Raw genomic sequence first — 27,426 nt, 5'->3', positions numbered from 1 at the left:
TGAAAGATATAGCAAAAACTCAAAAAGCGGAAAAGTAGGAGAATAGGAGAAACTGTGAAAAAGTAGGAGGAACTCTAAATGATATAAAATAAAAGGGGGTACTGGTGGGGCTTGTAGACTTGCTGCCCTTTAAGCGTTGGAACGAGCGATTAAAAACTAATGTTCCACAGAAATAATATACATTTATAACCGACTTGTTGGAGCAGATCGTTTTGATAATCATTAAATGATGACAACAGCCTCATGAGTTTTGGTTAATAACGTATTTTCTGTCCTATTTTTGGTGGTCTGTGGGTTAATTTGTTCTATAAAATATATAGGGTCCTGGTCATTAGGGTAGCTCCAATTTCCAGACGCAAAATAATATTTCAAATATCTCCTTATATAGTCTTAATATATAATATAACTTAACTCAAATCAAAAATTTTAATCATAACGGAGTACTAATCCTGCTGAGTCCTGATATTATGTAATATGTATTGTGAATTAAGATCTGTCAAATTTGACGATTTTTAATTAAAACCTTTTAGGATCTTTAGTAACAACTATCTGTTTGGTCTAATGAGAAACTTATTTTGGTAGATCCATTGGCACTCAACAACTATGATGGCATAGTATCTTGCTGTCCTGTATTGTCAAAGTTTTTTTACCTTTTAGGATCTAAACCATTAGATCCTTGTTAGAACAGAATGTTGTAAAACTGTGGAACTTATTATAAGTTGCAACTCTCTCAAAGAGATCACTTACCTCTAGTAGTGTTCCTGCAAATTCTGTCAAAACGTAGGTAACTGAATGATAGGCTTTTTATTGATCGATATATTTTTATTTTAAAGTGCCAGGAAATGAATCCTAACCTGGTCGTGGTTTAAATTTAAATTCATTGACGAATAAAAAGTCGGTAATTGAGTTCTTTAAAATGGCTGCTATACTTAACTAATACACATTATACAGTAACCTAGATAATAATATAACCCAACCCCTAAATTAACCAAAGCTCTGAAAACTGAAGTAGGGTGCCCTTTAATTTTTAAACCTTTAAATACGCTTAAGTGGCTCAACTCTTACAAAATAGGAGTCAAATAACTAATAAGTTAAGAAGAGACGGGAACAAACATATATTGTAAAATGTCCGTGTAATTCAAGCAGTAATAAAGCATTTAAAGCTGGTTATATAAATAAATCATGTCAATAATAAGATGTCTGTCAGTGACACAAATGTTATATCAGAATAATAGTGGAGCAATGCTGGCAGCTTGTTGTTTGCGACCGGGCCAACTTTCTTTTGCGTACTTCTTTCGTTTTGGCTCTGACTCGTCGTTTTCTGCGAGAGTAAAGATTTAAGATTTAATTTGGTGGGTATTGGCAACATAATTTCTCGTACAATTAAAGAAAAAGCAGAAAGGATTGCTTTTAATAAGCAGCTGTAACTGAAAGTACAAAGTACATATATCATTAATTATTGTTACTGCCCTTAAAAGTAAAAGATCTCAAAGTAACGAACCTTGTCGTTGGAAGGGTTCCGGAACAACAGGTTTGACATTCCGGGACAGGTCGACTGGTTCTGGGGCACTGTTCACGACCGGCAGGTAACTGAAACAGGTAATATTGTACAGTTTCTCCTCATTGTAATCCATTCAAAAATATCCCAAAATCAACCTTTCAATCGTTCAAGTCAATGGTATGTTGAAAATGTATAGTATGTGCCAGAACATGTGGAGAATGCAATGTAGAGTATGCAGAACATGTGGAGAATGTATAGTATGCAGAACATGTGGAGAATGTATAGTATGCAGAACATGTGGAGAATGTATAGTATGCAGAACATGTGTAGAATGTATAGTATGCAGAACATGTGGAGAATGTATAGTATGCAGAACATATTGTGGAGAATGTATAGTATGCAGAACATATTGTGGAGAATGTATAGTATGCAGAACATGTGGAGAATGTATATCTAGTATGCAGAACATATGGAGAATGTATAGTATGCAGAACATGTGGAGAATGTATAGTATGCAGAACATGTGGAGAATGTATAGTATGCATAACATATTGTGGAGAATGTATAGTATGCAGAACATATTGTGGAGAATGTATAGTATGCAAAACATGTGGAGAATGTATAGTATGCAGAACATGTGGAGAATGTACCTAGCAGTGGGTTTTGTGGGTGTTTTAGTGGGCGAGGTGAGAGGAGGCATGTTAGCGTAGAGACTATTCTCCTTGACTTCACTGCTTCTACCACTGTCGTACAGTAACGTAGTTCCTGTGTTCTGAAGTTGGGAGATATGTTATCGGGGGAGGGAATTGGAAATTTCTTAAAAGCCGTACATAGTACAATGTACATTGTACATAGTACAATTATAGGATACATAATATTTAAATGGTATTAGGGTCCAGTTAAAAAAACTTTAACTCGACATACTTACACTTATTTAAATCCAACGACATTTTGACGACGGTTTAATCTTTGAATTCTTTTGTATCGATAATGATTAATATAATATATATTAAGTTTTACTTTTTTCTTCTTTTTTTTTCTTTTTTCTTTTTACTGTCAGCCAATATTATCTAATAATGTCTCTAACACTAATTCACCGCAAAGCAGCTGCAATGTGACAATTCTAAATTGATTCCACTTCAGACTGCATCATGACTGGATTTACTCTTCTCGATTGTAATGACGTTCTGACAAAACCCTTGAATGAGCTGCTGATCAGAAGAAATGAGACAGCATTAAATGAGGACTGTAAAAGTGGCAGTCCACGATAGTTAGTAAACTCAACAAAGTCCCAAAACGAACTCGAATTATTGTTGTTGAATATGTTCAAATAAATGGAGTAACTAACATTTATTACCAAAATCAAAACATTGAAAACGTTCATAGCAACAATAGCTTGAATACTTTTGTCAATGTTTCTACTGGACACTTCTGATGATGCAGTATCCGCATTTTTGAGATGAATTATCGTAAGTGTGCTGAATAGGCCTCCAAATAGCAGAAGTAAACCGTTTAGGGAAAGACTTATCATCGGCAATGTTCTTGCTACCGTTATATTTGCTGTTGAAACACCATCGAAAATCCTAAAGTAAGCGACTGGCTTCCATTGAACCTCAATTATTCTGGAAGATGTCTTTAATAGTCCCACGATAAAGAAAAAAGCACAAACAATATTTCTTTTACTGGCAGAAACGATAGGGTCTTTGATATGGATGTAGCGTAAAACACAAAGTAAAATCAACAAATCGATTTCCAAATCGTATGCAATCAAGAAGGCAGTGTTAGCATACGATGTCCAAGATATGGAACTTAGATTTAAATCTACGTAGTAGCTTGTATCATTTATTGACGACAGAAGTTTAGGAACCAGAGCAATCGGCGAGTAGATACTTTTAAATAAATCGATTGAGCTTATCAGTAGGAACAAGATTGTTGGCAGGGATTTCTTCTGTGTTGAATGATACCAGATAATAATAGGATACAGCGTTATTCCAATAATGAGACAACAGATAAACAGTGCTGCGAAGAAGTAGTTGAAGAATACATCCCAATCATTTCCAGTTCTAAACATTTCACTGACACCATTGTTTCTGACTGTAACGTTTCCAAAAATTGCCATCACTATTAAAACCAAATATTCAATTGTATTATAGGGATTATAGGTGTCTTATAAGAATAGCAGTTCTGTGGCTTAAGAACGACACAATTTGGCTTTATCGCTTGATCAGATATGATCAGGATTAAATTTCTCGTATCTTGCCAAGGTAATTGTCAACGTATCCAACGAAAAAGGAGATGAAATCTAAAGATGGAAATTGCCAACGCAAACTAAAACATCACACTGATACTAAACTGGCCAGAACTCATTATAAAGCTCCACCTTCACTGCATGATCTATAATATAATTACTAGTTGGAGCACGTGCGAAGCTGAGTTGGCAGCTGCAGGTGCCAGGTGATATAGTGTTTACAGGTAATCTTACTAACGACTCAATAAGCTATACAAACGTTCTGACTCCTGGTAGAGTCATTGTTTTTTCTAGAGTTCTAGTACAGTAAGCGAACGTATAGTAATTATTACTTCCAAGTGAGAGTGTGGCTGACAATTTAATAATAATTAAATAATTTCTGGTCGATTAAGAATAGGTTCAATGGGACCGTTCACATATTACGTAATCACGTTTGGCCAATGTCTAACCCCCTCCCCCTCCGCAATCAGTTTTACACGTCATAGCTATTGTGTCAAAATTACAATAGTGTAATTATTCATAACCCCCCCCCCCTCCCCCCTCGGCTGATTACGTAATTTATGTGAACGACCCTAATGTTTAAATATTAAGTTGATAAATTATAGATTTATAACTCATGACTTGTGATACCAGTGTGGGACCCTTTAGTAGCTAACAACAGGTGTGGTAGCAAGACATCCACGTGTTAAGACTCATCACACGATCATTTACCAAAGGCATCACATACTGCCCAGCTCCAGGGTCTAAAACAATTTCGCAATTTGCAAATTTTCCGTCTATTTTTAAAGTATTAAAGCGCCGAATCCTCATAATAATATAATAAACAGTACAGATTATGAATCTACTTTCATTTAAAGCCCTAAAATAAAAATTATCTTCCGAAATAATTGCAGCTCTCACCTCACTAGCAACAACAATACTGGAACTAATCATGTTCCTGAACCTCCCAATGGAAGGGTCCACTCACCTCACTAGCAACAACAATACTGGAACTAATCATGTTCCTGAACCTCCCAATGGAAGAGTCCACTCACCTCACTAGCAACAACAATACTGGAACTAATCATGTTCCTGAACCTCCCAATGGAAGGGTCCACTCACCTCACTAGCAACAACAATACTGGAACTAATCATGATCCTGAACCTCCCAATGGAAGGGTCCACTCACCTCACTAGCAACAACAATTATACTGGAACTAATCATGTTCCTGAACCTCCCAATGGAAGGGTCCACTCACCTCACTAGCAACAACAATACTGGAACTAATCATGTTCCTGAACCTCCCAATGGAAGGGTCCACTCACCTCACTAGCAACAACAATACTGGAACTAATCATGTTCCTGAACCTCCCAATGGAAGGGTCCACTCACCTCACTAGCAACAACAATACTGGAACTAATCATGTTCCTGAACCTCCCAATGGAAGGGACCACTCACCTCACTAGCAACAACAATACTGGAACTAATCATGTTCCTGAACCTCCCAATGGAAGGGACCACTCACCTCACTAGCAACAACAATACTGGAACTAATCATGTTCCTGAACCTCCCAATGGAAGGGTCCACTCACCTCACTAGCAACAACAATTATACTGGAACTAATCATGTTCCTGAACCTCCCAATGGAAGGGTCCACTCACCTCACTAGCAACAACAATACTGGAACTAATCATGTTCCTGAACCTCCCAATGGAAGAGTCCACTCACCTCACTAGCAACAACAATACTGGAACTAATCATGTTCCTGAACCTCCCAATGGAAGGGTCCACTCACCTCACTAGCAACAACAATACTGGAACTAATCATGTTCCTGAACCTCCCAATGGAAGGGTCCACTCACCTCACTAGCAACAACAATTATACTGGAACTAATCATGTTCCTGAACCTCCCAATGGAAGGGTCCACTTACCTCACTAGCAACAACAATACTGGAACTAATCATGTTCCTGAACCTCCCAATGGAAGGGTCCACTCACCTCACTAGCAACAACAATACTGGAACTAATCATGTTCCTGAACCTCCCAATGGAAGGGTCCACTCACCTCACTAGCAACAACAATACTGGAACTAATCATGTTCCTGAACCTCCCAATGGAAGGGACCACTCACCTCACTAGCAACAACAATACTGGAACTAATCATGTTCCTGAACCTCCCAATGGAAGGGACCACTCACCTCACTAGCAACAACAATACTGGAACTAATCATGTTCCTGAACCTCTTAATGGAAGGGTCCACTCACCTCACTAGCAACAACAATACTGGAACTAATCATGTTCCTGAACCTCCCAATGGAAGGGTCCACGTCCTCCGGATTGATCACTTCTTGTTCCTCGTTAAAAGATATGTTCCCACCCTCGCTTTGTTTCCTTTTTCTCTGCTCTGTCTTGTCTCCTGTAGTTGCTATCACTACACGCTTGTTGTGCGCTGTGTTGAATTCTGTCAGGTCGTCTAGCTCCTTCTCGTTTTCTATTCCTGGGGTGGAACTATTTTAAAACTTGTATCTTGAAATGTTAACATAGGAACTGCCCTATGAGTTAATGAGTACTAATTACTATACTACTATACCCGGGACATAATGAATGGAAAAGCAATGAGTGGTAGAGTTTAAAATAATAATATAAGTCAACACTACAAATCTATCATTTTATTGAGGATGTAAATGTATTTATGAGTAATAAAGTCTTTGTATTGGACCAGCTGTTAAAAGCATCAAACATATTATCTTCAATAAACTCTAACGACACAATGCTCTAAAGTAAATATATTTACCTAAAAGTTCTTTCAGCTGTTTGTTCTCCCCCTGTATGGAGTACAGAGCCTGAGTTCCCTGGGGTCTTTCACGAAGTGTGTAGGTACGAGAAGAAGCACCAAAGTGGATACACTGGTCGACTAGCAACTGTTTGGGTGTGTGTGGCTCTAGTCTTATTGAACCAATGAACGAGCCGTGAGCTGAAATTGCAGGTATTTTAATCATAATTTAAGATATTTCCTATTTTTATGATCTTCAAAATGGTTCTTTCGTAGGCTCAACTCAATGATAAGTACACCATAGTTTGAATTCCATTTGTTAACAAGTTTTTCAACAAAAACGTAACATTCCATCGATGAACTCACTGCTTTTCAAGTCTATAATAAAGGACCTCTTCAGGATCTTGTGATAAACAAGGGCTGCGTGATACCTGCTGGCGGAGCCATGGTCTATCGTTACATCAACTACATCTGCGTTCCTTCCTGCAAATGTGTTGTCCACTGATTCACAGCCCGGACTAACGTATGGTCATTATATCAATTCAGATTGAAATCTCTGCTTTTTTCAGGGATTCACAGCATTGTTCGAATATTAACAAGAAAGTATTTACCTAAAAGTGCATCAAGACATACCAAACAAGTAATACGATTTTTCGTCAATCATCTTCTTCTCGATCAGCTTCTCACTTTTGTGAACATCTAAATGTAGTCCAGGTGGAGGTTTGCCAACCCTAGTGAAATAAACGTTCTAGATCGGTGAAGTAGACCTTCTGAGGTACTACACTTTTGTTTCTCTAGAGCAGAGTAGTGAAGTTTTACTTCTAGATCATTCGCACAACACACTCACACATTACTTGATTTAAATACAAACTCACGGACGCAACATTCCATAACTTAGAATGCAGATTCAAGACATCATGAAACATCGCTTACTTAGAAATTTGAGACTAATTTAACTAAACAATTAGGTAAAATCTTTGCTAAAAGTTTACATAATCTCACCAATCAGGAGGAGTAAAAGCTTTGACTCTCTCAGCTTCCTTATCAAACTTCCTCTTAGGGGGCTTTACCCGACCACGTGACTGCTGCATACCAGTGTTAACTATGTCATCCTGAGGTTGTTCATTAAACCATGCTATCTAGATTTATATTTCTCATTGGAACTTATTAAACAGATTTTCCACCATGACTTGGCTTGTACCAATGAAGCACTGAACAAGAAACGCCACGTAAGGTTTTAGGGTTTTACCATATATTTCATACTGAGGATTGATCTACTAACGCTTGATAAGATAATTGTGTTTGATAACAATACTAGTGAATTATCACTGCACTCGTGTCAATCATTGCAGCACTGATAGAAATGAATACAATACCTTTGAAATGTTGAACAATCATTATACATAATTATTATTGAAGTCACATAACACTTAACAGTACAGAGCCTCATTCACCATTTACAGTAAGCACCTACTAACAAAATAAATATAACAAGATAACAAAAACGTGCCATGTTTTCAGCTCAGATAGATTAAGGGTTTTCTCTCATATTAGAGAAATAACTTAAAGAGTGTATCTATATTCACAAAAGCAAGATTGACAACCAAAATATGAACGTACCACTTAAGGTCACTAATGAGACCATTATCAACTTTTAGCGTTTAGTAATATAATACGACATTTAAGATGCGTCATGTGTAATTGCACTGCACTGCAGGCTGTAATAGATTAATCTCAACCATTTAGTAATTGCCAACAGTGCATAGAAAATAAGATAACGGTAAACGCCAATTTTAAAAACTGACAGCTAGAACTGCAGATCAGGTCAACAGTGGACAGGTAAAACGGTTTTATACACCTCTGGGGTATATTATAAACAGTTCGACTTGTTTCTCCATTTTAATATCATCAGGACGAATATCACTACTAGACCTTTTAGGCACACTTTACTTACATCATATTATCTTGTCAAAGTAAAATGACTCTCCGAAGTAGGCATTGTGATCACAAATCATATAACTCATTTGCAGTATAAAAAACACTTCATAAACCTTAATCCTTGTGTCTTACTGGTTTCATTTTAGGTTTTGACGGAGATCCTAAATGTAGTGAAACTTGCCTTCCAGTTTTTGTGGATTTTCCGGCTACTCTGTTATTTGAAACCTTCTTAGCTTCAACTTTAGCGTTGTGAGCTTTCAGCCGTGTTCTGATGAAATCATCTAGATCCTCATCATCTGAGGACTCACAAGTAGCGGTTCTTGGAGGAGAGGGTGTTTCGACAGAATACCGAGGTTTAAGTTCACTTGCTCTTGATTTCAGCTTACCCTTACCAGGCGTTTTAGAGTTTATTATAGACATGACGTTACTGCTCGCTCCAAATGGACCATCAGATCGATTTTGTGTTTGACGGAGAGGCTTCATCCTACCTGATTCTTTAGTAGGAGGAACTTTCTTGTTAGGTAAGGGGTTCTTTGTGCTGGTTTGTGTTTTTGAAGATACTGAAGAAACTTTGTTTGCTAATGAACTTGAAGACTGAGGACGTTTCGACGCAGCAGCTTTCGATTTTATGATAGGTTTACTGGCGACTGTATTTTTTGTAGGTTTTGCAGAGTTTTTCTGTGATGACAGATTTTTTCCGGGAGCTTTGGATTTTGAGGTAATTTTATCAGCATTACGAAGAACAGGTTTTTGAACCACAGATTTATGAACAACAGGTTTTTGAACCACAGATTTATGAACAACAGGGTTCTTTGAAACTGTCGAGCTTGATGACTTTGTTGGAGCAGGTTTCCTTGGATTTCCTGCCCCTGGTTGAAATTGAGAATGAGGTTTGAAAACTTTACCTGACGATGAATATTTTGAAACACGATTTTCAAAAGGATCAGAATTTTTTGGATGTTTAGAAACTTTCAGTTCAAATGATTGGGGAGAAATGGCTGAACTGAGAGGTATTTCAACAGCATTCACTTTGCTAGACTCTGGAATAGTGTCTGTTACTTTGAGTTCATTCGATCGAGGAGATACGACCGAACTGTGAGGCACTCTCACAGCATTCACTTTGCTAGACTCTGAGATAGAGTTAGAGACTTTGAGTTCATTTGATTGTGAAGAAACGACTGAACTATTAGGCACTCTCGCAGCATTCACTTTGCTAGACTCTGAGATAGAGTTAGAGACTTTGAGTTCATTTGATTGAGAAGAAATGACCGAACTGTCAGGCACTCTCACAACATTCACTTTGCTAGACTCAGATACAGTCCCAGGTAGAGTAATAGAACTTGGAAAGCCACTTGTGTACTTTGACGATTTGTTTTTCATAAGTAATGGAGCACAGCTTCTTCGTTTAGCAGTTTTTGAAGCAATTTTTGGAACATCTTTGAAAGTGGCTTTCTCATTTTCAACTTTTGGTTTTGATTGCTCTAAAGCTGATTTGGTAGATTCGTTTGAAGCAGGCAATTTGATAGTTTTATGCTGAATTCGCTTGTTGTGTGCACGTAGCATTTCACAGATCTCGTCATCATCACTAGAAGAGAACTGAAGTTTGTTAGATAAAAGTTTGGGAGGTTTACCATTGACCATTGTTTTGGGTCTACTTCTCTGTTTGACATTAGGAGTTTTTGAAATATCCAAAACAGGAGACGTTTCTAGAGATTCCAGCTGTTCTGACCTTATGATGCACTCTGGAGTTCGAAGATGGGGTTGCAATGAAGCAAACCACCTAACGTCAGCTTCCCTGAAATATGAGTTCGATAAGGATACAATACTTCTCAATACTGCACAATAATTAAACTAATTACAACACTACAAATCTATCTATCTATTACATTTATTGAGGACGTTAAAGAAAGAATATATTTAATGTAGTTTGAGGAGTCTTCACTCTCCTCACGTCCGACAATGGCGTTTCTCTTGTCGCTAATATAATCACCTCAGGTAGAGTAAATCAAATAATCATAACTTTGTCTGATTTAGATCTTATCGACAAATCAACAAGATTATGCAAAAACTATAAAACATGATATTATATGATCGCCTTTGAACCGTGATAAAACCTGTCTTCATAGCATTCTTCTTCGAAATTGATCCAGTTTGGACAATCTATATTATCAACATCTGCAGAAAAGTATTGAAGTGTGCATTCATCTTCTTCTTCCATTTCGTCTGATTAACATTTTTGGTCATAACCTAGTGGTAGATGTCATAATTGAGATATTATATAGAGATAGCCATAAACCAATTAATCATGTTTTCCATGTTATTGAACGGTTTCATTTGTCTGTTTTGCGGCTTCAGTTTTGAGGCTTTAATTTTCGTGTCGTGAATTTGTGGGCCCAGTCTCCAAACAGTAGAGTAGACAATTTCTACCCAACAGACAAAATTGGTAAAGAAAACTAATTATTCTACAAACTTAAAGAAAGAATATCTTTGAATGTAATGAACTATCATAATTTACAGACTAGAAGTTATTAAATACTCTAAAACATTATTCACTATAATCAAGAATTTGATGGACCTCAAAATGACGAAAATTACTATGCTTGGCAGAAATATTCATTAGATCGTGGATAGGTACTCCCTTAATCATTCATATTTTCAAAATAACTTAATTCTTAAGGACCTAATAAAAGTTATGCAATGTTAGAACTTGCACAAATAAATTAAGGTCTCATCAAGTTCACCATTTCATAGTTCATACACTTGATTAAATCAATGATGGCCATGAGCATGATCATCAGGAAAGTCTCGTAGCTTGTTTCCTTCCTTGTGAAACTCAGTTGGGTCGACGAATTTGCCATCATGATCCATCTCTCCAAAGATTTGTTTGTACTTGTTGCGCAGCGGTGCAGGAAACTCGTAAGATCTTCGGACCTCCTCGGTGGGATACTCATCAAAAGTGTAGATGAAGTTCCGAGTTACATATTCAGTTGCCACTAGTGCGGACAGAGTGATAGCACCATATATCTTTGCTTGTGACCTGAAGTTTTAAAAATGATTAGGTTTTGAACTTACTGACAGTCATATTGCTTTTAACTGGAACCCATTGATGTTTTTTGGAAATTTAAACTTTAATTACAAATTACAAATTTACATTAAAGCATTTGGCAAGTTTCCATAAACGATATTTTATGATCGGCGCCGATAATCGCTTATTGAGCGCTTTTTCGGCGCTTTTTTTAAAAAAACCCGTTTACAATCGCTTTTTTTACGATTATAAACGGTTCAAAAAAAATCGCTTATAATCGACTATAATTGGTGTCATAATTCAAAAAAGCGCTTTTTTGAATTTAGCGATTTGAAAAAAGCGCTTATAAGCGCTTTCTAATTCCTGCCAACCAGCCCATGGGTGATGGGAAAAGCGGTAGATAAGCGATCATAAGCGCCTATAAGCGCTTTTAAATCCTGACTCTGCCGGTGCACCCCAGTTTGCTCAGAAAAGCACATACGAGTGGGCACTCTCCAGTTCCGACCAGGTTGAAGGGAATTGAGAAATCGCTTATAACTATAAGCGCTTTTAAATTCCGAGCACTCCCCCGTTCCGACCAGGTTAGGGGCAGCATTGAAAAAGTGCTTATAAGCGCCTTTTAATTCTGGGCACTCCCACGTTGCGACCAGGTTAGTGGCAGCATTGAAAAAGCGCTTAAATAAGCGCTTTCTAATTCCTGCCAACCAGGCCATGGGCGATAGGAAAAGCGGTAGAAAAGCTTTTAAATCCTGACTCTGCCGGTGCACCCCAGGTTGCACAGAAAAGAACTTATAAGCGGGCACTCTGATTTCTAGTTCCGACCAGGTTAATTAAGGGGAATTGAGAAATCGCTTATAAGCGCTTATTAATTCCAGGCACTCCCCCGTTCCGACCAGGTTAGGGGCAGCATTGAAAAAACGCTTATAAGCGCTTTATAATTCTTGCCAACCAGGCCATGGGTGATGGGAAAAGCAGTAGAAAAGCAATCATAAGCGCCTATAAGCGCTTTTAAATCCTGACTCTGCCGGTGCACCCCAGGTTGCTCAGAAAAGCACATGCAAGTGGGCACTCTCCAGTTCCGACCAGGTTGAAGAGAATTGAGAAATCGTTTATAAGTGCTTTTTAATTCCGGGCACACCCCCGTTCCGAACAGGTTAGGGGCAGCATTGAAAAAGCGCTTATAAGCGCTTTCTAATTCCTGCCAACCAGGCCATGGGTGATAGGAAAAGTGGTAGAAAAGCGATCATAAGCGCTTTTTAATCCTGACTCTGCCGGTGCACCCCAGGTTGCTCAGAAAAGCACTTATAAGCGGGCACTCTGATTTCCAGTTCCAACCAGGTTAAGGGGAATTGAGAAATCGCTTATAAGCGCTTTTAAATTCCGGGCACTACCCCGTTCCGACCAGGTTAGGGGCAGCATCGAAAAAGCGCTTATAAGCGCTTTTTAATTCCTGCTCACCTGGCCATGGATGATAGGAAAAGCGGTAAAAGCGGTGAAATAGCGATGAATTAGCCGTAATAAGCGATTTCTAAAAAAACGCTTATAATCGATTATAAGCGGTTATAAGATGTAATATAGCGTTTTCCTGACTCAATTTTAAAAGCGCTTATAAGCGCTTTATTTGCGCTTTACAAACAGCTAAATTGAACCCCAATTATAAGCGTTTATAATCGCTTATAAATGGTTCAAAAAAGCGCCTACGAATCGCTTATCCGGCCAACCGCTTATCCACCCGTTTTTGGCGCCAATCCTACTGGAAAACCGCTTTCAAATCGCTCAGTGACGCTAGTAAGCGCTTAAAAGCGCTTATAAGGACACGTTCATAAAAAGGTGGCACTAGAGATTGATTTTTCACTGCCAAAATTGTGTGAAGCATTTTAAAATACTTGTATCTCAAGGAGTATGCTATGAAAGTTAACCAAATTTTAATATGTGGTCCAAAAAGATTCAAATATCACATAATTAAGTCATTCATCTCTTTATATCTGTTAATTGTGCAGATATGAGCCAGAAATCACAAAATATTCATTTCTTGCACCTCTAATGATGAATTTACATTCTGTGAGTGTGTCCTGCTTCTCAATGTGATTATTGAACCTTTTTGAGATAGTTGAGTGTTAAAAGTGCAAAGTATCACCGGTTAAATGTGGAGTTACGATGCAATTATCACACACAGGGTTAATTCTGACTAAGTGTTTTAGAATGGTGAATGTGATATGAATATCAACGGAACGATTGTAACAATGAACTCTATCAATCACAATTATATCGTGCTAACTAATATTTAGAGAATTTAGATGGTTAAAAGTGCCATAATGAGTCAAAAATCACATAAATGAGCATGTATTGAAATTATGCTGTATCAGGGGAATGTATCACTTTTTGGCTCTATATCAGGTTGGTATTCATAGTAAATGTGCAGTAATTTGTTGTGACACTTGTTTATGGTCATGGAGAAGTTCGTTATTAGAGTAATAGTGGAATCAATAATCACAAGACGCTGATTTTAAACTGAGTAAACTAGGCAAGTACGTTTACTACTCAAGCCATGATAATTTTGTCGCCATAATGTGACAAATGAATCATATCAGTAACATATAATACTTAATCGGATTTTTGAAATGTGATTATCGATTCATTACCTTTCCTTTCAAAATGTCATTACAACTTGAACATTACATATGATTCAATTATCACACTTTAAAGGAAATTACATATTTGGTAGCCAGATTTGTGTGATTTTTGAATCATTTAAGCACCCAGATCAAAAATTATCACTCAAAGGCCTTCAATATGGTATAAGCTTAGACATGGATTCAAAAATCACATAATAAGAATCATAGAATGGAGATAAATTGTCATATCGTGCACTTAATTTAAGACTTACTATAGTGTGACTTAATAGCGCACCTTTAACGAAAATGTGATTTTTGAATCATATTAACTGGTTTTAATACTATTTAATACTATTTTGTACCCTAAAAAATGATAGAAAGCCAATAAAAACGTAAGATGATTCAATAATCACTGCTCAAAATAGGCTCATTTCCAACGTTTAAGTTGTGATTTTTGAATCATTTTGGCACCAATAACAATTTCAGATAAGACATTCCATTCCTTACATGCATTATAATCACCATATCAATTTTGGCGTCTTTGTGAATAGTACTTTTCAGATTATCTAGTGTTGATTCATCTTGCATTTCTAATTGTGTGATATTTGAATCATTGGCACACAAATAACGATAACTCCTGTGATATAAGCACTAGAGACTCCGTGATTTCAGGATCATGAAATTTAATCGAATTTCTAAAGGTATAGATAGATATATCAACCAACAAAGAACAATGACTATTTTTAAAACGCATTTTAAAAAATCAATCTCTAGTGCCACCTTTTTTTGAACGTGTCCATAAGCGCTTTTAAATTCAAAAAAGCGCTTTTTTGAATTATGACACCAATTATAGTCGATTATAAGCGATTTTTTTTGAACCGTTTATAATCGTAAAAAAAGCGATTGTAAACGGGTTTTTTTTAAAAAAGCGCCGAAAAAGCGCTCAATAAGCGATTATCGGCGCCGATCATAAAATATCGTTTATGGAAACTTGCCAAGCATTTAACACTAAAGTTTACTTTGACAGTCTGAAAGTATAATCAACTCACCATTTGTACTTGACCGGATCAGCTACATGCCAATAACAACCCCACAGTGATTCTATGAAAAAAGGGTATCTCTGCCTTGGCATAGGCCCCATATTGCTATCTAGGGGAATTATTCATATTATTCAACATGATTATTAGACCATCATTTTTATCACCTAGAAATACCTACATTGAAAAATGTTTGTTCGATTGAATATAAGAAAATGGTTTTGTTCCTTTGTCCCTGTGTTTAGTGATTACTATGTATCCTGTGGATAAATGCAGGAGCAATATCCAGAAGAAAGAATCTGACTCTGGCTTTAAGTGAAATATTCGAACAATAAAACAGTAAATAAGTAAAATTTAAGTGAAAAAAGTTTAAAATTCTACCCTTTATAGTTTATTTACTTATTTACAATCAAATAATGTCAATATAAAAAATCATTTTTGATAGTTTTTAAAAGGAAAAATGTATAATATTATATTTATTACATATTTATGTACATTGTACCGTCTATATGAATTAAATATATATAAAATACCTAACTGTAAACTGTTCATGTTACACGGTAGATATAGGTTAAACTAAAAGTGACGTAATCTAGTTACTTAAATAAGAAAAGCAAAAGTTAACATAGTTAGAAAAAAATTGTAGAAAATCAGCAAAAAATAATTTCAATGAAAGAAGAGATATTGGAGCACGAATATGTCTAATAATTAGATTCTACTTTACAATCTACATTCCTCCCGACGGCAATATCTGAGACAAGTTTTTCTGCCTCAAGCAGCACTTTCATCATCTTAGATGAAGCTTTTCGCTTTTAGTCACCCGATCAGATTCCTGGACCAAATCATTGATCTTTTCCTCTGTGTAGAGAGATTTAATCAAGATACTGTTCAAGTTTGTTGCTAGTTTTCTGACAAAGAACTTCATCACAATTTTAGGGATCATGTCCACCAGATGAGCCCTAACAATACAGAAGTAGTGGATCAGTAGCTTCTCCATCAGCTCAGCCTCTTTGTTTGCTCTCTCCTCACTCGAAGCATCTTCTCCTCGCTTGTACTTGGTCATCAGCTTGTCAAGAACATTCTCTTTTGTGGCGGGTTGATGGTAGGTGCCAAATAGGTTAGTGTTCTGTTTTTGTTTCTGTTTCTCTTCCTGTTTGTCGGGTTCAGCAAAGAGGGCTGCAGCTACTTGGTACCTTTCTATGAATTCTGGGTGATTGGTGTTGATGTAGGATTTCTCGACTTCCAGATATTCTGCCATGAACTCTTTAGCATCACGTGATTGTTTTGAAAGGAAATCTTTGGATATGTTGATGACTTCTCTTTCTAGTTTGGGGTACCGAATCATAGCTTTGGCAGCGACCATATCAATAGCCTCTGCAATGCACTGATGAGATTTAGTGATGGCATTTTCAGAGGGCCGATCGAACATGTCAAGTTGCTTTGTAATCAGGGTGTTGAAAACTCCATCAGGGATAAATAGTGCAGGTTGTACTCCACTTGTACTTTTGATAACTTTCTTTAGATTCTCAAGGTTTTTGTCAGCAGGAATCATAGATAATCTGTTAGTACAGTCCTCCTGAAAGACATTAAACAGTTCAGCTCCTGCAGAGGTTGTCTCTGGTATCAGAGCAACTTCGTTTACAGTCTTTAGTTTGGATCCAGTAGGGATTTTCCGCTTCGGAGGGCTAGCATTAGGGTCGGGTCTCAAAACAGTATAGGTATACTTCCCTTCGATAGACTTAGTTAAACTATCAGCAAAATGAGACAGAAGCATAATCATGGCCTGGTTTGGATCAGTAGGTTCATCTCCTATGTCCTTAATAATAATAAATATGTAACATTTATAAACCGCCTTATAGCTAAATCATATAACTCGATATAATTTAATCCTGGAGATAAACTCCAGTGCTTTCTAAAGCGGCTCTTACATTAACTGAGCTTAGTTTAATTGAAAATTAGACATGACAAGTTCATTTTACCTATGTAAATGCAAAATCAATCAAATGCTAGAGAAAAGAAGTATGTTTTAAGTTTGGTCTTGAAAGATGTAACTGACTCAGCTGATCTTATGTCGTATGGCAAGGAATTAAATACTTTAACTGCACAGTGACTAAAAGCTTTCTCTGTGTTTACATAGTTAGGAGAGGGCGGAAAACTAAGGTAAAAATAATCATTATCAAGACGTACATTTTTAAAACTTTGCTGCCTAGGAGATATCAACTCTTTTAAGTAAGGAGGAGCTATATTATTTAAACACTTGTAGGCAAGTAGGGCAATCTTAAAATCTATTCTAAATCTAACTGGTAGAAAATGAACTTTCTTAAGTAGTGGAGTAGTGTGTGCCTTTCTTCCTCTCCCGAAAATAAATCTTACAGCAGAATTTTGCACCTTCTGTAAACGACTTAAATCATAAGAGCTCAGTCCAAAATATACGCTATTGCAATAATCAATTCTAGAGAGTACTAGAGCATGAACAAGCTGAATCTTAAGGTTAAAAGACAGTTTTGATGCAATAAACCACAAATTTCTGATCTGAATATTACATGCTTGAACCACTGACGTAATCTGATCACTCATTGAAAGATAACTGTCCAAATACAGCCCAAGACTCTTCACAGTTCCACTAACAACATGTGGCTCTTGATCCTTAACAATCTGTAGAGAGGCTGGAATATTTTGTGAGTCAAATTTAGAGGATATAACGATGACTTCAGTCTTAGAAGAATTCAGTTGAAGGAAATTGTTTGTCATCCATTTCTTGATATCAGACATACAGTGTTCCATATTGTGCTCTAGCTGTGATGGGTCATCAGAATCAAGAGTGAAATACAGCTGGGTGTCATCAGCATACAAATGAATACAGCACCCATGCATACTTGCAATGTTCTCAAGATCTTTGGTGTACAATATGAATAGCAGGGGGCCAAGGATTGAACCTTGTGGCACACCTATCTCAAGAACAGTTGCTGAGGAAGACGAATCCTTGACTTTGACACAAAATGAACGGTTAGCCAAGTAGGACCTGATCCATGTAAGAGCTATGCCTGTAATACCATAAGCAGATCTTAGCTTCTTGATTAATCTTGGGTGATTGACAGTATCAAAGGCAGCACTCAAATCTAGAAGTAAAAGAACAACTTTAGTTTTCTTGTCAATAGTTATCAAGATGTCGTTATGGATTCTGGTTGTTGCAGTTTCACAGCTATGAAACTTCCTATAGCCGGACTGAACTTTTGAAAGCAAGTTGTTATCCTCAAGATAACTGGTGAGCTGTATAGATACACACTTCTCAATGATTTTTGACAAGAATGAGAGATTGCTAATAGGCCTATAGTTAGATAGAGATTCACCGTCAAGGCCACGTTTCTTCAAACTTGGACGAATGAGAGCCTCCTTAAGTTTTATAGGAAACTCACCTTTAACTAATGATTCATTGACTATAAATGAGATCAGAGGAAGGAGTTCTGGGAGACACTTGATGAGAATCTTTGTAGGTATGGGGTCAAGATCACAGAATTTGTTAGACATATTCTTTATGATGCTTACTAGTTCTTCATCAGACACATGACGGAATTGTACTATCTTTGGGCTATTAGAAAGAGGAACAAATTCATCTGAGTTAGGAGAATCTTGGGATTGTTGTTCTAAATAAATGTTGTTGTATATGTTGTCGACCTTTGATTTAAAGAACTGTGCAAAGTTGTTAGCACTCTCAAGATTTGAAGAGCAAGAAGGTGTAGTAGTACTAACTTTTTCTTTATTGAGCAACTTATTAACGATGGAATAAGTCTTTTTAGCATCACCTGCACTATCTTGTAACCTTGTTTTGTAGAAGTGATCTCTTGTGGATACAATGACTGAGGATGCTCTCTCTGATGCTTTCCTGTACAGTTGTTTATAATCTGGGCAATCATGATTCTTTTGATACAGTCTCTCAATCTTTCTTCTCATTGCTTTTGCTAGTTGACAGTGTGTAGACCACCATTCAGCGTTATGATCTTTTCTTGGGATGAAAGTTTTTTCTTTAGCATGCTTGTCCAAAATACTGCTCAGCTCAGACTCATAGATATCAACTGCACTATCAAGGTCATTGAAGCAATCGGTGTCACATAGTTTTGACTTAAGAATGTCCTCAACAAAAGCATCTAGGTCTATGCAAGCAATGTTTCTGTAAGTAATTGGTTCTAGAGTGCCTATGGGTGCTGGAGATACATTGCAATTAAAAGCAACAAAGTAGTGGTCAGACGATGTGCCAGAATCAGTAATGACAGGATCTAGAACTTCAATGCAATCGTGAGTAAAAGAACCATCCCTGGTAATTACAAGATCTAATATGCCCCCATCTCTGTGTGTTGCAGCTGAAATTTGTTGCACCCACCCACAAGACTTAAGTAGTGAATTAAACCTTTGTGCAACTGAATCATTTTCGTCTTCAATGTGGATATTAAAATCACCCATGATCAAGGGCTTTCCAGGTTTGTCTACTAAATCAACTAAATCAACCAAGAGTTGCTCAAAGTCAGTTAGAAATTGGGGGATGTTAGCACTCTGAGATGTGGAGGTGCCAGAACGCGAACGGTAAATTGAAACAATTCGTAGTATATCTCCAGAAGATGATTTGAATGTACATTCACAAGACTCAAACGTTTTGAATCGCTTGCACTACTGAGGAGTCACTTTAAGACTTTTCTTATATAGAACAGCAACACCTCCTCCCCGCCCAGCTCTTGGCTGGCTATGAATGGAATATCCAAGTTCTTTCATCTCAGAAAACTTAGCATTGTCATCTTTTCTCAGCCAAGTTTCTGTAGCACAGCAAATATCAGTATCAAAGTCTTCAAGCAATTGCAAGACTCCAGCAGTTTTATTGCAGATGGATCTGCAATTGAACAGGGCAAAGTTCATACTCTGACATTCTGACTTAGAGTTTGTAGCTAGTTTTTTGAAGTAAGGATGTTTTGTTTATACCGATTCAATGCCTGTTGCATGATGGGGCACTGCTCTGAGCTGGAATGGTGAGTGTTACAGTGAGATGAGATTCTTGGATCTTTTGACAGACTGCAATTGCGACATCTATGTCTGCTAGGGTCTTCCTTGTAATGACAGTCTGATGTTCTATGCCTACCGCTGCAATACATACAAACCAGAGTTTCTTTCTCAGGACAATTTTGGGAAATATGGTGGAGCTTCTGACAATTATAGCACTGCTTGATGATGAATCTATCCTTTACAGGACAAGCACTATTCAGAATGAAGATTTTGCCGTCTCCTGTCAATAGGTTCCTAATCTGAGGAGAGACCTTGATCCCAGCAGTAGTGTACCTTAGTCCAACATTTATGTACACAATTTCAAAGAAATGCTCATTATCTAGCAAGTGTTTAAGTCCAGGATTTTTCAAGGGAATAATATCTAGAAGAGCTTTTTTAGTCTGTAACCGGAAATCTTCAGCGGGCAAACCAGAGCGATCAATGGTTTCGAATATCTGACTGGGAATATTAGACACAGTGACCTTAGGGAGAGCTTTCTGTGAGAGAGTGATGTGAAAACCAAGTAATTTAATGACATCAGAGTTTTCAATAAGACTTTTAGCCTTCAGCCTATCAGATGAAGATGGAAAAACTAGCGTTATCTTCTTATGTGAATCTAGTAGGCTAGTTTTCATAGCAATCAATCGTGTGTCATAGAGCAACTCAGATAGAACATCTGGAGCAGATGAAATATCAGCAGAAGGAAGGGGACTATCTAGCACCAATATCTCTTTACTTTCCTTGCCAATTTGATTTATGTTAGCGGACACTTTACTTGGCTGAGGAGAACTAGCACCACCTACAAGAGCTTCAGCAAAATTGCTGTAAGAGGACAGTGCACTTGGAGACCGGGATTGCAAGTTTTCTTTGTTAACATTAGAAACTTGCTCTTCCAGCAAATGTTCAGAGGCTGGAGCACATAGAGCAAGCTTGTCGACAATAATGCTATGCATTTCCTCACGAAATGATTCCAGAAGGGCAGAGTTGTTTGCCCTCATCAGATGCTCAACTTTGGAGAGAATATCAGGAGCTTCATCATGACCATTATCATGACTCATCACAGGGTTGGACTTAGGAGCATCTACCACAGATGGTACAGGTGGACCAGGTGGAGAAAAGTTTTTGGAAGAACGGGTGTCATCTACCAGTGAAATGCAATCTTCACATACGAATAGAAAATAACCCCAACGAGCTTGATCTGCAATCATAGGCCTCACCTTAGCACGGAAGGTATTTGTACAAATGGACTCCCATCACAGACATTACAGATAATCGATTCATTCACAGTGTCATTACTCCCACACTGTTTACACGAGCCGTCTTCAAATACAGGAAGTATAACAGAGTTCTTCTTTGGCTTTAGAGTCTTCTTGAGCTTCTTCCCACATCCAGAAAGTTTTATATTTCCTCCCAGATGCATTTTTTTCTAAATTCTGTGGCCCGCTCGCTTCGCTCGCAAGTTTGGGGAGGGGGCTGTCGGCGAGCAAAGCAAGTCGACGTGTCCAATCCAGCTGCGCAGCAAGTTAAGCGAGCAAGCTGTGGCAGGGGTCTGGGGGCGCAGCCCCCCGGAAATTTTTTGCGAAATAGGGTGTTTTAGACGGCATTTGGCATTAAAGAAATTTGTAGGACAGCAATAAACTGGGATTGAAAAGAATCAAGTACTCACGTAAATTTGATAACTTCACAACAGCAATCTGCATTCTCCAATCAGAATATTTCATTGTGTTCCAAAACTGACAGGATGTTCCTCTTTGATTTTTATACAATCGAAATATTTTCTTCAAAAATTTTCTCAATTAATTTGTCTTCATTCCAAAAAAATATTTCGAAATTTAGGAGTAACTTCTCAAAAATTTCCTCTTTTTCTCCCGTTTTTCCTCCCAAAAAAAAATTTCCTCCCAGGCTGCCTGGCAAGATGGCGTGTTTCTGGATGTGGGAGCTTCTTACTGGCCAGGGCCTCGTGCCCCTTTTGGCCCGCCATTGACATTGCTTCCTGAAACTCAATAAATATATTTAATTGTAGTTGTGAAAATAGTTTAAGGATCTCCCGATGAAAAACCTGTTGTTGACTAATCTTTTCTGCAAGCATGGGTAGACATCTCTTTAGATGACTAATGAGGATGTCACACAGCTGTGATGTGAGGTACTCAGTACCCATTCTATCTGCTATACCAGGGTAGTATCTCAGAAAATAGTTCTCTTCAATAGCAAGGATCTTCTCAATAGGAGTCTTCACAGTAAGCTGCTTGTTGTTTCTGTTTATAACTCCGATCAGTCCCAGCTTCACGTCCACAGAAGTTCCGTTTAGAACAGCACTTGACTCATCGTTGTTCTCCATGAGGTCACATTTAGTTATGACAGCTATTGTGCGGGATCCAGTAGGATCGACCTCTCTTGCAAGTTTCAATGAGTCTGAGTTTGCAATATCAACGTTCCCTGCAGACACTGCTAGGATTATGCTGTTCTCATTGACAATGTAAGATCTAACAAGACTCTCAATCCTCTGGTCGATGTCCCTGGGCTGGTCTCCCACAGGTATCTTAGTGAGACCTGGGAGATCTACTAGTGTTAAAGAGGGGATTCTGGTAGAGTATAGCTTCAGGTGTATTGGATCATTGGAGATACCCTTGTTAGACCCACATTTCTTGTTTGTATCATCAATAATCTCCTTTTGTATAGAGTCCATGTTTGTGTAAAATTTATCTCCTTGATGTAAGAACTGCGCCCAGGTATCATGTGTTTTACCAGAGATAACTTTCTTGCTGGCAGCTTGAATCATCTGTAGGACTAGAGGTCGTCTGGTTACTATCCCCATCCCCCGGGGTAGGAAATTCTGCTTGGCAATGTTCTCCAGTACAGAACTCTTTCCAGTAGATTGGGAACCTACTACGACTATCTGAGGTAAGTCTATCTCCTTGGAGGACACTCCGGCTGTGGTGAAGACATCCTGGAGTTTGTTGAGGGTTGCAAGGAAACGATCCATTACTGTCACACTATGAGTAGAAGTTGAGTCAGGTGTTAATGGATTTCAACAAGTATAAACAGCTTTATTAACAGAAAAGTCTACTTGTGTACAATCTTATCTAATAACAAATATTTAAGATCTATTTAAATATCCTGTAACTTTCTTATGTGTGAGTACTGCAAAGTGATGTGTTATGTCCTGAGCAGCAGATAGATGTTGGAAGATTACCAACCAGTAAGGATCAAGCTCGTTATCTCAATCTACTTTGCATGATCTGTGGTCATGGTCGAGATCATTCTGAACTTAACATATGTGTAGAAAGTGAAGTTTTATGGAGTCAAGCATGATGAGTTTATACACATCTTCTTCTCGTATCTTCTTCCCATATAAAGACCAATACCAAAGATAAATAGAAATTATGATTTATGGGAAAAGCAATTTATTTTCTGTTAGACCATAATAATAGAGAAATGTGAAAAATATTCAAACAATATACACATAATATATAGCAATGACCCTATATAAAAATTCTTTAAAAATGGTACAAATTTTAAAAACTTAGACCATAATAAACTGAGTATTGAGTATTGAGTTGCATGTTGCATAAGTTTACGAAACAGAGAATGTTGGAGAGAATTAATTACAATTTTAGGTCATCATGGGAAAGCTTTCATGTTTGAGCAAATTTTTGCTGATACAAGTTGTTTTATTTATTGTAATAAGCGCCATAAGTTCAATGAAACGAAAAGTTTTCAATGAAACGAAAAGTTTTATTTTACATTCCTTTTTAATCATAAATAGAATAAGAGCTTAAACCACTAATTAGTTAGCTAGACGTAAACTTGAGGAAATATTCTTTATTTAAAAAACTTTATTTGGTTGTTAGCATTTTTATTATGGTAAGTGGTTGAATTTAGGGGAATTTAGTGAGACAGGGTCAGTTTCTCTATTGTCTTAGAAAAATTTCTACTTTACAGTAGGCAATGCTGAGTGGCAGGAATGAAGGACCAAAACGCTTGGGGCTAGCAATGGCCCATTTACAAACCACTTCAGAGTTGGCAACATAATCTTTTATGAATTTGGTTAAGATAACAATTGTTTAACATTACATAACAAGTAATATATCAGGCTTGTGATGGTTTACTGGGCCGCGCTCAGCCTGTCATTCCGCCAAATCTTTATGTTAATGAACATAATAGCCTGGGGTCCTCAGGTAAGTGATGGTGCTTTAGGAGCGGTATTTGGGGTACTAGTAAAGCTCTTACAGGCAACTGGTTCCTTTTGCGAGCCGTTTTTAGTCCAAGTACAGTCCCATTTCTGGTCTCAGAACATGTGCAACTAAAATGTTCTTATGCCAACGTGGAATTATTTGTATCACGTCGTAACCCCTGTCATTGCACGAAGTTTTTTGTGGCTAAAGTTCTCTAAAGTTAGTGTTCAAGCTGAATTATTATCCATCATAATTAAGACTCAGTGTGGAAGAAACTTTTGTATATCAACATTTTATAGAGTAGGAACGCTTGGCTTAGATAATTTTGAATCTTTCAAGAAACATTTTGTTACTTTAGCATCAGCCAGAAAATTGCAAAGGCACATTCTGGTAGGTGACTTTAATTTGGCTTCGATTTCCTGGCCAGATGGTCAGTCATCTTGCCAGCTACATTCTAGCTTTGTAAATGTTCTCACTGATGACCTCGGACATACACAACTTATTAGCTCCCCTACTCACAAGTCAGGCAACACCTTAGATCTTGTGTTCACTAACATTCAAAACCTTATTAAGAATGTTAAAGTTTTAGATCAAAACGAAATGTGTATGTCCGACCACTTTTGTATCACATTTGACATTGATATTAAGACCAAGTATATTAAGCAGCCTAAAAGAAAGATCTTTAATTATAGTAAAGGTAATTTTAGGGGCCTGAATTCTGAGTTATTTAGCATCGATTGGGATAGTATATTTGAGTGTAATGATCCTTATCTTGCCTGGAGTCGATTCAGAGGAGTTCTCGGTGCAGCCTGTGACCGATGGATCCCTAAAAAGACCATTAAGTCTCAGTTCCAGCCCCCATGGTATGACTCCGAATGTGATCGTCTCCTACGAAATAAGGAGAAATGGAGAATAAGGCATAAGGGGAGCAACTCTGAGTCTCATAAACAAAAGTTTCGTGCATTTCGCACAAAATTTAAAAATTTGATGGACGAAAGAATGAGACTCAGTGTTGAGGATGACTCCGATGATGCTCTTATCTCCAAGAAATTCTGGACCTACGTTAAATCTAAATCAAAGTCAACCAGGATCCCTGAAACTGTCAAATATCATAATCGCTTTCGAAACAATCCATCTGATCAAGCTGCCCTTTTTAACGAATATTTTTATGAGCAGTTTTCTCAAGAGAGCGATTATGGCATTGACATAGATTTTCGTGATGATTGTTTTTCAAGTCTTGTGTTTAGTAGAGAAGATGTTCTGTTGATTCTTAAAAAGTTAAATCCTAACAAGGCCCCTGGCCCTGATGGGATTCATGGGAGAGTCCTCAAAAACTGTGCCCAAAGCCTTGCATACCCACTTAGTGTTTTATTTAACCTGTCTTTCTCGAGCGGATGCATACCCCCTGATTGGAAGCTGGCACTTGTAGTACCAGTGCACAAAAAGGGCGATAAGTCTTCGGTTGAGAACTACAGGCCTATCTCGTTAACATCTCTTGTAATGAAAGTCTTTGAAAGGTGCATAAAGACTGCATTATACGCTGCGTGTTCTGATCTGTTGGATGACCGACAACACGGTTTTGTTAATGAACGTTCATGCACAACCCAAATGATACCTTTTACGGACAATCTTGCACTTGCATTGAATAACAGGTCCAGGACTGATATAATATATTTTGATTTTGCGAAAGCCTTTGATAGCGTTTCGCATGATCTTATTTTAAGTAAATTAAAGAATATTTTTAGTAAAACAAATTTTTTTTTAGTAAAACAAATTTAAATTTTGGTATTTATTAATAACAATCAAAACATATCATATCATAAAAATAAAGCCGCGCGTTGGTTGACTGCCTCAGTATGGTGTTTTAATGTCGATGGACTAATGCTTAAATTTATTAAGTCCTATCTTGAGGGGCGACAACAACAAGTAGTGATAGGAGGCCAAACGTCTTCTTCTCTACCAGTTCGGTCTGGTGTCCCTCAAGGTTCTATACTTGGCCCTTTATTGTTTGTAATATTTATAAATGACATGTTCTCCTGTGTCTCTGAAGGCACCAATATCGCCCTTTATGCAGATGACACTAAAATTTGGAGGGAGATTCTTGGTTACCCTGACCATCACATAATCCAAAATGACATCAATAGATTATATGATTGGTCAGTGAGAAATCGAATGAAGTTCCACCCACAAAAGTGCAAAGCCCTCTCTGTGTCCCTGCAAAGAAACGTGCTGGATAACTTGCCATTCAATACCTTCTTTTATAAACTTTCTGGAAGTGATATTGACTTTGTGCCCTCTCAGTCAGATTTAGGAGTCGCAATAAACTCCAGGTTTAATTGGGGTGCACAATGTAAAGCGCTTGTTTCCAAAGCTACATCTAGACTTGGACTACTTAAGAGAACATGTCATTTCACTACTGATAAAAGGCAGAAAAGATCGTTCTATTTAGCGTTAATTAGGTCTATATTTGAACATTGTTCTGTCATATGGTCCCCTCAATCTGCAACTCATCTTCAACAGTTTGTTGCTATCCAAAAGAGGGCTATTAAATGGATCAATGGTGAACCTTACTCCAGTTATAATGACGATAAACTTGCTACAGAGCAAAAGAAACTAAATATTCTCCCTGTTAAACAGAAGTTTATTTATAACGATCTTATGACCTTCTATAAAATAGTGAATAGCATAATTCCAGTTTCGCTCCCTACATATATAGTCCTATGCCGTCCAGAGGGCACCCGATACACTAGGCACAATGCTCAAATAATTGATATGTCAGATACTTCAACTTACATGAGTACCACTGTGCCCTGCTCGGATGCCTTCCGAAATAGCTTTTTTCATAGATCTATGCTGAAATGGAATAGTCTACCAGTATGTATCCGGCAGTCAGAGCGGATTTCTACTTTTAAGGCCAAACTGATCAAGTACCTCTGGGCAGCCGATACAGTCTGGCCAGATTAGCTCATCAGTCTTATGAGTCTCAGAAATTTGTTTTTGTTGGTTACAATTCTGTCCGTCCAATTTCCTATCTGCTTGTCCTTTTCTTTTTTCTTTATCAGTTGTGACGGAATTGTAATGGACAAAATCCTTATAATTAT

The 27,426-nt window shown here is 37.5% G+C and overlaps 4 protein-coding genes and 1 long non-coding RNA gene across 7 annotated transcripts in view; all 5 read right to left on the bottom strand.

The window, feature by feature from the left end:
• Window positions 1–10,694, bottom strand: part of LOC134822752 (uncharacterized) — a 210,675-nt gene extending 199,981 nt beyond the window's left edge. The window contains exons 1-3 of one of the 3 annotated variants that reach the window (XM_063833991.1): window positions 10,560–10,694; window positions 9,252–10,240; window positions 7,981–9,221 (exon numbers count right to left, since the gene is read on the bottom strand). In XM_063833991.1, the coding sequence (XP_063690061.1) occupies window positions 8,560–9,221; window positions 9,252–10,240; window positions 10,560–10,663 (1,755 nt within the window). In that variant the 5' untranslated portion in view covers window positions 10,664–10,694 and the 3' untranslated portion in view covers window positions 7,981–8,559. Of the gene's footprint in view, window positions 1–7,980; window positions 10,241–10,559 lie in introns of those variants that run through there. The other 2 variants (XR_010161219.1, XM_063833990.1) reach the window with 2 other exon arrangements.
• On the bottom strand, window positions 903–7,642 carry LOC134822760 (nuclear inhibitor of protein phosphatase 1-like). Its single transcript, XM_063834005.1, has 8 exons — window positions 7,510–7,642; window positions 7,141–7,238; window positions 6,874–6,990; window positions 6,529–6,708; window positions 5,999–6,231; window positions 2,152–2,273; window positions 1,502–1,590; window positions 903–1,321 (listed from the first exon to the last, which is right to left on the bottom strand). The coding sequence occupies exons 1-8, from the start codon at window positions 7,596–7,598 to the stop codon at window positions 1,224–1,226; spliced, it is 1,026 nt and encodes a 341-aa protein (XP_063690075.1). The 5' UTR covers window positions 7,599–7,642; the 3' UTR covers window positions 903–1,223.
• A 186-nt stretch (window positions 10,695–10,880) lies between the features above and the next one.
• Window positions 10,881–15,236, bottom strand: LOC134822967 (uncharacterized). The gene is made up of 2 exons (XR_010161242.1): window positions 15,135–15,236; window positions 10,881–11,482 (listed from the first exon to the last, which is right to left on the bottom strand). It is a non-coding gene; the product is annotated as an uncharacterized LOC134822967 (long non-coding RNA).
• Window positions 15,237–15,909: 673 nt separating this feature from the next.
• Window positions 15,910–16,896, bottom strand: LOC134823135 (dynamin-1-like protein). The gene has a single exon (XM_063834481.1). It carries the CDS (start codon window positions 16,894–16,896, stop codon window positions 15,910–15,912), a length of 987 nt encoding a protein of 328 aa, XP_063690551.1.
• Window positions 16,897–18,571: 1,675 nt separating this feature from the next.
• LOC134823134 (uncharacterized) lies at window positions 18,572–23,133 on the bottom strand. The gene is made up of 3 exons (XM_063834480.1): window positions 22,305–23,133; window positions 20,445–21,291; window positions 18,572–18,608 (listed from the first exon to the last, which is right to left on the bottom strand). The coding sequence occupies exons 1-3, from the start codon at window positions 23,131–23,133 to the stop codon at window positions 18,572–18,574; spliced, it is 1,713 nt and encodes a 570-aa protein (XP_063690550.1).
• Window positions 23,134–27,426: the final 4,293 nt, after the last annotated feature.

This window comes from Bolinopsis microptera, chromosome 11, assembly GCF_026151205.1.
Source record: "Bolinopsis microptera isolate Bmic1 chromosome 11, MBARI_Bmic_1.0, whole genome shotgun sequence".
NCBI lineage: Eukaryota > Metazoa > Ctenophora > Tentaculata > Lobata > Bolinopsidae > Bolinopsis > Bolinopsis microptera.
Note: the sequence above shows the minus strand (reverse complement) of the source record. Positions and strands in the feature narration are given on the sequence as shown.

Bases quoted from the DNA above. Each gene is read 5' to 3' on its own strand.
- LOC134822760 (XM_063834005.1), bottom strand. From the start codon at position 7,598: ATGCAGCAGTCACGTGGTCGGGTAAAGCCCCCTAAGAGGAAGTTTGAT. The intron at 7,239-7,509 runs GTGAGATTATGT...TTATTTCACTAG, and splicing joins GCTTTTACTCCTCCTGATTG to GGTTGGCAAACCTCCACCTG. The intron at 2,274-5,998 runs GTGAGTGGACCC...TCCCAACTTCAG, and splicing joins GTATTGTTGTTGCTAGTGAG to AACACAGGAACTACGTTACT.
- LOC134823135 (XM_063834481.1), bottom strand. From the start codon at position 16,896: ATGCTTCTGTCTCATTTTGCTGATAGTTTAACTAAGTCTATCGAAGGG.
- LOC134823134 (XM_063834480.1), bottom strand. From the start codon at position 23,133: ATGGATCGTTTCCTTGCAACCCTCAACAAACTCCAGGATGTCTTCACC. The intron at 21,292-22,304 runs GTACTGAGTACC...TTTCACTGGTAG, and splicing joins TGGTATAGCAGATAGAATGG to ATGACACCCGTTCTTCCAAA. The intron at 18,609-20,444 runs GTACACTACTGC...ATACCTACAAAG, and splicing joins TACATAAATGTTGGACTAAG to ATTCTCATCAAGTGTCTCCC.